General features: G+C 39.3%; 1 protein-coding gene across 1 annotated transcript in view; it reads left to right on the forward strand.

Moving 5' to 3' along the window:
- Positions 1-10520, forward strand: part of snx2 (sorting nexin 2) — a 29455-nt gene extending 18935 nt beyond the window's left edge. Inside the window, exons 8-15 of the mRNA XM_029722244.1 lie at positions 958-1033; positions 1519-1632; positions 2139-2232; positions 4611-4816; positions 5232-5375; positions 9036-9116; positions 9434-9505; positions 9991-10520. Coding sequence (XP_029578104.1) covers positions 958-1033; positions 1519-1632; positions 2139-2232; positions 4611-4816; positions 5232-5375; positions 9036-9116; positions 9434-9505; positions 9991-10041 — 838 coding nt within the window. The 3' untranslated portion in view covers positions 10042-10520. The remainder of the gene's footprint in view (positions 1-957; positions 1034-1518; positions 1633-2138; positions 2233-4610; positions 4817-5231; positions 5376-9035; positions 9117-9433; positions 9506-9990) is intronic.
- Positions 10521-11238: the final 718 nt, after the last annotated feature.

The raw sequence follows: 11238 nt of genomic DNA on the forward strand, positions 1-11238 counted from the left end.
ACATTTATGAAATAAATAATTCCCTCTAGTATTATTCTGACATTTCACATTCTTAAAGTAAAGTGGTGATCCTAACTGATCTAAGACAGGGAATTCTTACTTGGATTACATGTCAGGAATTGTTAAAAACTGAGTTTAAATGTATTTGGCTAAGGTGTATGTAAACTTCCGACTTCAAGTGTGTGTGTGTGTGTGTGTGTGTGTGTGTGTGTGTGTGTGTGTGTGTTATTTATATATATATATACCAAAGCCCAACATTTTTTATATTTTATCTGAGTGATAGTTCCATATCGCAATATTAATTTGGATGCTATTATATCGATATTTTGTCTCCACGTACCGATTTTTGTAAAAAAATGTAAACGATGTATTTATTTTTGCTAGGTAACGTTAGCTAACACCATTCTGCTGTACCTGCGCCAAAACTCTGGTGTTTTTTATCCTATAGATAGCTTGTTCTCCATCTTCCTTTTTAAATGGTGAGCCATGTTTTAAGCACTTTTTTTTATTGCCATGAAGGATCAAAACGAATTTTCTCATGTGCTTTCGTCTCTCTGCAGCAGACATATAGAGAGCAATCTGTTTGGAACATCAAATTGCAATACATATAGAATTGTGAGAATCAAAATAGATATCGTATTGGCACCTAAGTACATTTACATTCATGTAGTTTAGCAGTCGCTCTTATCCAGAGCGACGTACTGTAGTGAGGTGCATACATTTTTGTATTTTTTCATACTGGTCTCCCGTGGGAAATGAACCCACAACCCTAGTGTTGCAAGCACAATGCTCTACCAACTGAGCCACACAGGACCAAGTATGGTGATATGGTATTGTGAGGTCCCTGGCAATTCCTAGCCCTACTGTATTTAATATTTTTTCATGAATTGTTACCTCTGCACTGAGCATGGTAATGATTTATATACACAATGTAACCTTTTCTTTTGTGCTCAATAGGTATCTGATGAGAACAGTGAAACATCCCATCCTGCTGAAGGATCCAGATGTCATGATGTTCCTGGAGAGTTCAGAGGTAGCGTTTAATCTCAATCTGTGTACGACACCCAATTGAACAACACCCAATTTGAGAATGAATTAAATAAAGCACATTGTTGTTATTTTGTGGTCATTTTTTTCCCCTATTTCACTATCTTTTAAATAAAGCCAACTTCTGAAAATAGTTTGGGATAAGCTCAAGAACATATGTGACCTTTGTTTTGAAAATGGCCAGTGTCACGGCAATATGTTCCCATGAAATTACTGTATTAATCCAGTTGTAATGAAATGCCACTGTAGAAAAGAAGGATAAATGGCTGAAAGCAATTGAAACCTATTTTTGCCCATTGTTCCTCTGAGAGTTTTCCCAGTAAATGGATTAAATTAGATTCTAACAACATTGAAATGTATGGGAGTGGAGAAAACCCCACACAGCTCCTGGCGCGGGGCTCCCTCTGGGATTGGGTCGGAGCCCTAGCCTGTTAACCGGTTTGTTTGCACTTATTTGTCATTTTATCCCAGCTGCCGAGAGCGGTTAGCACCCAGGCGCTGAGTGGGGCCGGAATATTGAGGATGGTAAACAAAGCTGCCGACGCTGTCAACAAAATGACAATCAAGATGAATGAATCGGATGCGGTAAGGGCTGATTTTTGGACTTGAATAATGAGACGAATTAATGAGGCTTTCCACTTGAATTCTAAGATTGTGTGAGTGAAAAGAAGTAGAGGCACAAGCCTGGTGCTGCTCGGAGGTGGTCCTTTCCTTCCTTACTGGGAAAAGCTATAGCATTTTTATTTCCCACTCCATTGCAATTTATTAACTGCCTTTATTTTGATACACTTGTCATTCAAATGTAAACTGTAAAAGCGTTTTTGGCATTGGAAAGCTTGTGTATATGGGGCCTGTCTTACACCGTCAATGTGTTGAATGTAAACCTAGCATCTCGCACAGGGTAACTCAGTATGTAAAAAATAATTTCCATTTTAATGTGTTAATTTATTTATTAATCAATAATTGCAAATGTTTTGAAAACATACATACTTGCTAGTTACCATCATTACTTATTCATACTATTATAATTTAATTCTGTGGAGAAACTGTATTATGGTTCAGCTTGACTTTATTTCTGTGAATGTCAACAGTGGTTTGAGGAGAAGCACCAGCAGTTTGAGAACCTCGACTTGCAACTCAGAAAACTGCATGCTAGTGTGGAGTGTCTGGTCTGCCACCGGAAAGGTAATCCTCCCATGAGTCCTGACTCTGAGCCCCAGTTTAGAGACATACTCTAGACATAGAACACCACATTCTGCTCTTTTAAATGTACAAGCAGTGCGTAAAATATCTGCAACTCTGCAATTACTTCAAAACTTGATTGCACCGCGTGTAGTGCTTTTTCACAAACTGACAGTAAAATTCTTCCTATAATGTATATTTAATATACTACAGTTTGAAGTCGGAAGTTTACATAGACCTTAGCCAAATACATTTAAACTCAGTTTTTCACAATTCCTGACATTTAATCCTAGTAAAAATTCCCTGTCTTAGGTCAGTTAGGATCACCACTTTATTTTAAGAATGTGAAATGTCAGAATAATAGTAGAGAGAGTGATTTATTTCAGCTTTTATTTCTTTCATCACATTCCCAGTGGGTCAGAAGTTTACATACATACATACACTCAATTAGTATTTGGTAGCACACCCTTCAAATTGTTTAACTTGGGTCAAACATTTCGGGTAGCCTTCCACAAGCTTCCCACAATAAGTTGGGTGAATTTTGGCCCATTCCTCCTGACAGAGCTGGTGTAACTGAGTCAGGTGTGTAGGCCTCCTTGCTCGAATACGCTTTTTCAGTTCTGCCCACAAATGTTCTATAGGATTGAGGTCAGGGCTTTGTGATGACCACTCCAATACTTTGTTGTCCTTAAGCCATTTAGCCACAACTTTGGAAGTATGCTTGGGGTCATTGTCCATTTGGAAGACACATTTGTGACCAAGCTTTAACTTCCTGACTGATGTCTTGAGATGTCGCTTCAATATATCCACATAATTTTCCTCCCTCATGATGCCATCTATTTTGTGAAGTGCACCAGTCCCTCCTGCAGCAAAGCACTCCCACAACATGATGCTGCCACCCCTGTGCTTCATGGTTGGGATGGTGTTCTTCGGCTTCCAAGCCTCCCCCTTTTTCCTCCAAACGTAATGATGGTCATTATGGCCAAACAGTTCTATCTTTGTTTCATCAGACCAGTAGACATTTCTCAAAAAACTATGCTCTTTGTCCCCATGTGCAGTTGCAAACCGTAGTCTGGCTTTTTTATGGCGGTTTTGGAGCAGTGGCTTCTTCCTTGCTGAATGGCCTTTCAGGTTATGTCAATATAGGACTTGTTTTACTGTGGATATAGATACTATTGTTTGTACAGATTAATGTGGTACCTTCAGGCGTTTGGAAATTGCTCCCAATGATGAGCCAGACTTGTGGAGGTCTACAATTTTTTTCTGAGGTCTAGATTTTCCCATGATGTCAAGCAAAGAGGCACTGAGTTTGAAGGTAGGCCTTGAAATACATCCACAGGTACACCTCCAATTGACTCAAATGATGTCAATTAGCCTATAAGAAGCTTCTAAAGCCATGACATCATTTTCTGGAATTCTCCAAGCGGTTTAAAAGCACAGTCAACTTAGTGTATGTAAACTTCTGACCCACTGGAATTGTGATGAAGTGAAATAATCTGTCTGTAAACAATTGTTGGGAAAATTACTTGTGTCATGCACAAAGTAGATGTACTAACCGACTTGCCAAAACTATAGTTTGTTAACAAGAAATTTGTGGAGTGGTTGAGAAACAAGTTTTAATGACTTCAACCTAAGTTTATGTAAACTTCCGACTTCAACTGTATATCGTGTGCTGTCTGGTGTTACAATTATCAAACAATTTCCATGTATAATACAATTCTCGATTGAACAATGTTGTTATTTTTGTTAAAGGCCCAGTGCAGTCAAACGTGTGTGTGTGTGTATGTATGTGTGTATATATATATGTATATATATATATATATATATATATATATATATATATATTATGTATATTTCCACACTGAGGTTAGAATGATACTGTACATTTTTTGAAGTTTGATAATACCCGTTTTAGTGTAAGAACTGTTTGAAAAGACTGCCTGAAATTTCAGTCTGTTTTGGCGGGGTGGAGTTTTGGCCTGCCTGGTGGAGTTACCAGTTAATAGACCAACAAGAAAGCGAGTTCCAACCTCTCTGCCAATAACAGCTAGTTTTCCGTTTTCCCTTCCCCACTCAGACCACTCCCAGACAGTCCTACCAAAATTCTTGCTTGAGAAATTGCTCTTTGCTAAGAAACTGTTTTTCTTTATATTTGATTGTTTTAATTTAAAACAATCACCGTAAGGTACTTAATTGTTAGCCAGAAATTATTTGATATTGAGATAAAAACAGCTGCATTGGACCTTTTTTAATTGTCTTGCACATTTTTTGTGAACCATTTAAATTGGACCACTTTGCATTTCTTCACCTATGAACCTGTTCTCTTTCTAAACAATGTCATGATCACTTTCTCTTCCTTTCTATTCTCTCCTCATCTTCAGAGCTTTCGGTAAACACAGCATCCTTCGCCAAGTCGGCAGCCATGCTGGGGAACTCCGAGGACCACACAGCTCTGTCGCGGGCCCTGTCGCAGTTGGCCGAGGTGGAGGAGAAGATCGACCAGCTGCACCAGGACCAGGCTTACGCTGATTTCTACCTGTTCTCCGAGCTGCTTGGGGACTATGTACGTCTCATCACTGCAGTCAAGGTATTCACTGGAGACCTGTACCACTGTGCTGGAATAAAGCACTGGGGAACATATATATTCCGTGTGGGCCTCACATTTATTTTATCTGTATTATTTTTTTGCCCATACTGATATTCTCAAGTTTAGGAAGTGCGTAACACCTTCCTTTTTTGATCGTTGGACACCTAGCACAGTCCTATGAATGTATACCCTTACCAAGGCTTCATTATCTGCAATACATTTCCAATGTTTTTTGTTGTTGAATTTCACCTAGAGTAAAATAACTTACACACCAGTCTTCTACTACTATAAACCTTGTTGCAGGCCCTAATTCTGCTTTTCAACATTTTGTCTTGGCTGTTGTAATAAAGGCACATTCCCATTTCGATTCCATTTAATGTGAGGTTAGCAGTGAACCTAAACGTATGCTTTGTAGGGTGTATTTGACCACCGGATGAAGACTTGGTCCAAGTGGCAGGACACCCAACTCTTGCTGCAGAAGAAGCGTGAGGCTGAGGCCAAACTCCAGTTCGCAAACAAGCCTGACAAGCTACAGCAGGCTCAGGACGAAATTAAAGAGGTAAGAGAAAAGGGCACCTCACTAACAAGCAAATGATACGTGTGCTCAAATAGGCTGGATAGAATTGCAAGGGAGGGCAGCTATATAGTGGCAGGACACCCAGAACAAAAACATAAACGCAACATGTAAAGTGTTGCCCCCATGTTTCATGAGCTGAAATAAAAGATCCCAGAAATGTTCCATATGCACAAAAAGCTTATTTCTCTCAAATTGTTTACACAAATTTGTTTACATCCCTCTTAATGAGCATTCCTCTTTTGCCAATAATCATCCACCTGACAGGTGTGATATATCAAGAAGCTGATTAAACATCATGATCATTGTACAGGTGCACCTTATGCAGGGGACAATAAAAGGCCACTCTAAAATGTGCCGTTTTGTCACACAACACAATGCCACAGATTTGTTTTGAAGGATTGTGCAATTGGCATGCTGACTACAGGAATGTCCACTAGAGCTGTTGCCAGAGAATTGAATTTCTCTACCATGTTAATTTCTCTACCATAAGCAGCCTCCAACATCGTTTTCGAGAATATGGCAGTACATCCAACTGGCCTCACATCCGCAGACCATGTGTAACCACGCCAGCCCAGGACCTCCACATCTGGCTTCTTCACCTGCGGGATCATCTGAGACCAGTCACCCAGACAGCTGGTGACACTTTCGGATTGCAAAACTGAAGAATTTCTGCACAAACTGTCAAAAACCATCTCAGGGAAACTCATCTGCGTGCTCATTGTCCTCACCAGGGTCTTGACCTGACTACAGTTCGGCATCGTTGCTGACTTCATTGGGCAAATGCTCACCTTTTGATGGCCTCAGCCAAGCTGGACAAGTGTGTTCTTCACGGATGAATCCCAGTTTCAACTGTACCGGCGTCGTGTGGGCGAGCGGTTTGCTAATGTCAACTTTGTGAACAGAGTGCTACATGGTGGGGTTATGGTAAGGGCAGGCATAAGCTACAGACAACGAACACAATTGCGTTTTATCGATGGCAGTTTGAAGAGATACCGTGACGAGATTCTGAGGCCCATTGCCGTGCCATTCATCCGCCGTCATCACTTCATGTTTCAGCATGATAATGCTTCGCCCCATGTCACAAGGATCTGTACACAATTCCTGGAAGCTGAAAATGTCCCAGTTCTTCCATGGCCTGCATACTCACCAGCCATGTCACCCATTGAGCATGTTTGGGATGCTCTGGATCGACGTGTACGACAGCATGTTCCAGTTCCCGCCATTATCCATCAACTTCGCACAGCCATTGAAGAGGAGTGGGACAACATTCCACAGGCCACAATCAACAGCCTGATCAAGTCTATGCAAAGGAGATGTATCGCCCTCATGAGGCAAATGGTGGTCACACAAGATACTGACTGGTTTTCTGAGCCATGCCCCTACTTTTATTTTGTAATTTTTTTTTAAAGCTATCTGTGACCAACAGATGCATATCTGTATTCCAGTCATGTGAAATCCATAGATTAGGACCTAATGAATTTATTTGAACTGTAACTCGGTAAAATCTTTGACGTTGTTGCTTGTTGCGTTTATATTTTTGTTCAGTGTAGTTAGTTACAAAATGTAAAAATGTATTCAAGAAGTTAGTTTTCACATTGACAACATTTAAAATGGTATTGAGAATAGTATCTGGAGGCTACTCAATCAAGCGGAGTCTAACCCAAAACATAAGCTTAATTAAATTCACCTCTAAAGCTTTATTTCACATTCCATTACTGACTGGAAATTCAGGTACTCCTGAAGGGGTGTTAAACTTGAATGGAGCATGTTAACTCCAGTTGCTCTCCTTGATTTGGAATAGCAAGCCAACCTTAGTGTGTCGTTGTTTTGGTAAAACAATTACTTGAGTTTATTTTGGCATTCATCTCTAGATCTGTTATTTGGGCATCAGCTTGGGAAAACTGGTTAAAGGGTCACAAATGATTAGCGTTAGCTAATTTGAATATGATCATATTTGACATTGCTTACAATTAGGCCATCATTACATGTTCCGCTACTCAACTTAAATGTCATTAGCTTTATGAGAACACCATTTTTTTCTCTACTTTTCCTCTCCTGCTACTTCTCCCTATGTGTATTGCCATCGATTCAATTGTTAAAACACTTCTGAATTGTAGGCACATACTTTACACTTTTATTTTAAACATAAGTAAATGTTTGCATTAAATATGAGAAACCTAAGAAATACTTTGCTTAGGATGTTTATAACAGACAAGGTGAAAAATCTGTCTGTGCCCTTGAGCAAGGCACTTAACCATAATTTGCTCCAGGGGTGCCCTGCTACTTTGGCTGATCCTGTAAAACAACACATTTCACTGTACCTATCCTGTTTATGTGACAATAAAACATAGATTTTTGTATTATCCATGTACTTACTAATTTACCAAATCTTAAACCACACTGCCCCCTCTGGTCAATAATAAGTATTACACTAAGGACAGTAAGATTCGGGGGGTGGTAGATTAATCCAGACGTTTTTGTCATAACGCATGCTACTGGAGATATTCACAGAGGGGTTGTTTTTTAAGTTGAATATCTCCCCTTTCTGTCTTGGACATTGCATGCTAACCAGGGTGACTCTTGTAACGGCTACTGCCCTACTAACTGTTTGCTTTGATCAGTGGAATGCCGTTCCTCTATAGTTCACCTGTGTTTGGCAACAGTGGGTTCATGTTTGAATTATTTTAAGAACAAAACATTTTCAGCCTCTTTAATTTCTGCATTTTCCCTGCCATGCCTCTACCAAGGAGATTGAGGAGGTAGGACCCTGGGCTTGGCTTTTTTTATTTACTTTTCTTCATCACTTCATTTCACCACTAAACTGCACACATTGAAGTGCCTATCTAGTGTCACATGGATCATCTTGTCAAAAGACTAAGTTTGGCTGGTTCATTTGAAACTTAAAATGATATCAATAGACAAGTGATCACTTTGGGACTAGGGCAGGGTTTCTCAAACTCTGTCCTCGGGACCCCAAGGGGTGCACGTTTAGTTTTTTCCCCCAGCACTACACAGCAGATTCAAATAATCAACTAATCATCAAGTTTTTATTTGAATCGTCTGTAGTATTAGGGCAAAAAACAACGTGCACCCCTTGTGGTCCCAGGGACCGAGTTTGGGAAATGCTGGACTAGGGGATGAGGATTTGACAAAGTGAGGGTTGAAAACCTAATAAACTGAATATATAAATGGACTGTGCAAATTGGCACAGCATTGTGCAAACTGCTTCATGTGACTGTCTTACACTATCTTTACGAGCAGGACTGTTTCGTATTTGCAAGCGTAAAAATGGGCTTGTCTTAAATTATTGCTTTTTTTACTCCAACTTAATATTCATTGCTTCACCATTAACTTGGTATTGTCAATCATCTCCAGTAAATAGTGAGTTTACTTTACCCCATAACTCCTGAGAATTTGTCTATCCTCATTACTAGTAATTGCTTAATACCTTTAAAAAAAAAAATCAAATGCAATTGACTAATGGATAATGTATACAGTAGTAACTGACCAGTAACAGTTAATTATGCAACAGGTTAGTGTATAAATCCAGTACACCAGTGTAGAATACATCTGTACACTTGTGTACTTGTTTTGGACTGTGGACTTTCTTAGTGGAGAGAACATGTCATTTTGTCTTTGCAGTTGGAGGGGAAGGTCCAGCAAGGTGAAAAAGACTTTGAGCTGATTTCCAAAACCATTCGAAAAGAAGTGAGCCGATTCGAGGTATGATGAACACGATAAAACACCTTTTATGTATTTGGTTTCGCCCCAGAATATGGGCATCATGTGGATGGGAGGGGCCTGTTAAACTAAAGTTTAGAAATAAGACGAGTACAAATGTTTACCCTTATTGCTAGTTTGATGTTTCCATAAACACTGAATTGTTGATTTGTGATATCAGGACAGCCCTAACTAAAATATATATATTTTTTTTACTGCAGTATTATGATGATACTTTTGATAGTGATTTATTACACCGACCGCATGTGTTCTAATAATGTTATTTTGTCTGACCTGTGACCATGTCTCTCTTGTTACAGAAAGAAAGGGTGAAGGACTTCAAAGTTGTCATTATTCAATACCTGGAGTCGCTTGTGCAAACACAACAGCAGGTACAGCAAATCTGGGTTTGGATTCCTATTGGTAGTGTAGAGGGAGAGTAAAATGACATAACCACATGCACACCAATTGCACCAACTTGTAACAAATGTCATAATTTATATTTGATTATGAAATTTATTAAAATATGTTGACAATTTAGTGATTGTCTTGCATGTTTTCCCTGAATTCTACATACGATCTAATTAGCATAATACTCAACTTAAAATAAAAAATGTGCCAAGTATTAGCGTCAGAAAAGTGCGTTGTGTGGCAGTATGTCTGAAAACATACTTTGAAATAATATACTTCCTAAATATACTATTTGAAAGGGAAATAAACATGTGGGCCTAATACTACTAAATGTTTTGCTGTTAGATTTTTTTTTACTGACAATAGACATTCTTGAACTTCATTTTCCTAAGGATTACCTTAAAAGTTTGACGCATGGTCATGTAGCTAATTGGATTCTCGCTGTATTTTCCCTTCTGCTCCACAGCTGATAAAGTATTGGGAGGCGTTCTTACCCGAAGCCAAAGCTATCGCATAATAACTGGATGGCCCGCCTTGCCTGCGTTTTTGCCAACCATAGCACCCCTGTCTGATGATCACACATTTTCTTATGTTTACGTCCAGATCACGCCTTCAAGAGAATGCATGGAGAAACAAAATACACATTTTGACATGCATAATAAAACCACTTAATTTTGGTGGAGAATTGCTCTGTTACCCTATGATTTCACCTGAAAGAAGCACCTGTCCCATTTCTGTTGAGAGATTAACCGCACGAGGACTGTGATAAACCAGGGACTTCGCACTCCCTGATTGATCAAACACTACTACTCTGTCTTATTTACTACCAGTATGATTTGTGCATTTAATAATTGCCACTTAATGTGCAATGGTTGACGATTTCTTTAATAGATTTTTTTGTTGTGTTGTTTAATTTGAAAGCCTTTTCTTTTGACTTTACATTCCCATGCCGCAAATGTTTGAGTACTTTAATTCTAATAAAGGAATGTATCTCAGTGTTGGTTGTGATGTTTTGAAATGGTGTAGTCGCTGTGCATATCACTTGGCTGACAGGTCTTGTCTTTGTACTGTACACAAAAGAGTTTTCAGTTACTACGGTGCTTCATACGCATTCCATGCGGACCACATGATAGTTTCTGAGGAAAGCTTGTTTATTTTCTTTAACAGTTCCATTCATTCTCATTAAAATATACTAACACTGTACATGTTATTGAGACATACACTGAGTGTACAAACATTAGGAACACATCTAATGTCTTTCCATGACCGACTATCCAGGTGAAAGCTGTGATCCCTTACTGACGTCACCTGTTAAATCCACTTCAACCCGTGTCGATAAATTGGAGGAGATTTAAGGATTTTTAAGCCTGGAGACAATTGAGACGTGATTGTGTGTGTGCCATTCAGAGGGGGTATGTTAATAGGTGCCAGGCACACTGGAGTGTGCTCACGCTGAACAGTTTCCCGTGTGTATCAAGAATGGTCCTCCACCCAAAGGACATCCAGGCAACTTGGCACAACTGTGGGAAGGATTGGAAGTCAACATGGGCCTGTGGAATGCTTTTGACACCTTGTGGGGGTGCAACTCAATATTAGGAAGTTGTTTCTATTGTTTTGTACACTTATTGATAGAACTACCAGTTTGTTATAAGCAGTGGCCAATTTACAACTTGATTTTTTTTACTTGCCAGTATTACGTCTCTCGTAGCCCAAC

This window comes from Salmo trutta, chromosome 29 (genome assembly GCF_901001165.1).
Source record: "Salmo trutta chromosome 29, fSalTru1.1, whole genome shotgun sequence".
NCBI lineage: Eukaryota > Metazoa > Chordata > Actinopteri > Salmoniformes > Salmonidae > Salmo > Salmo trutta.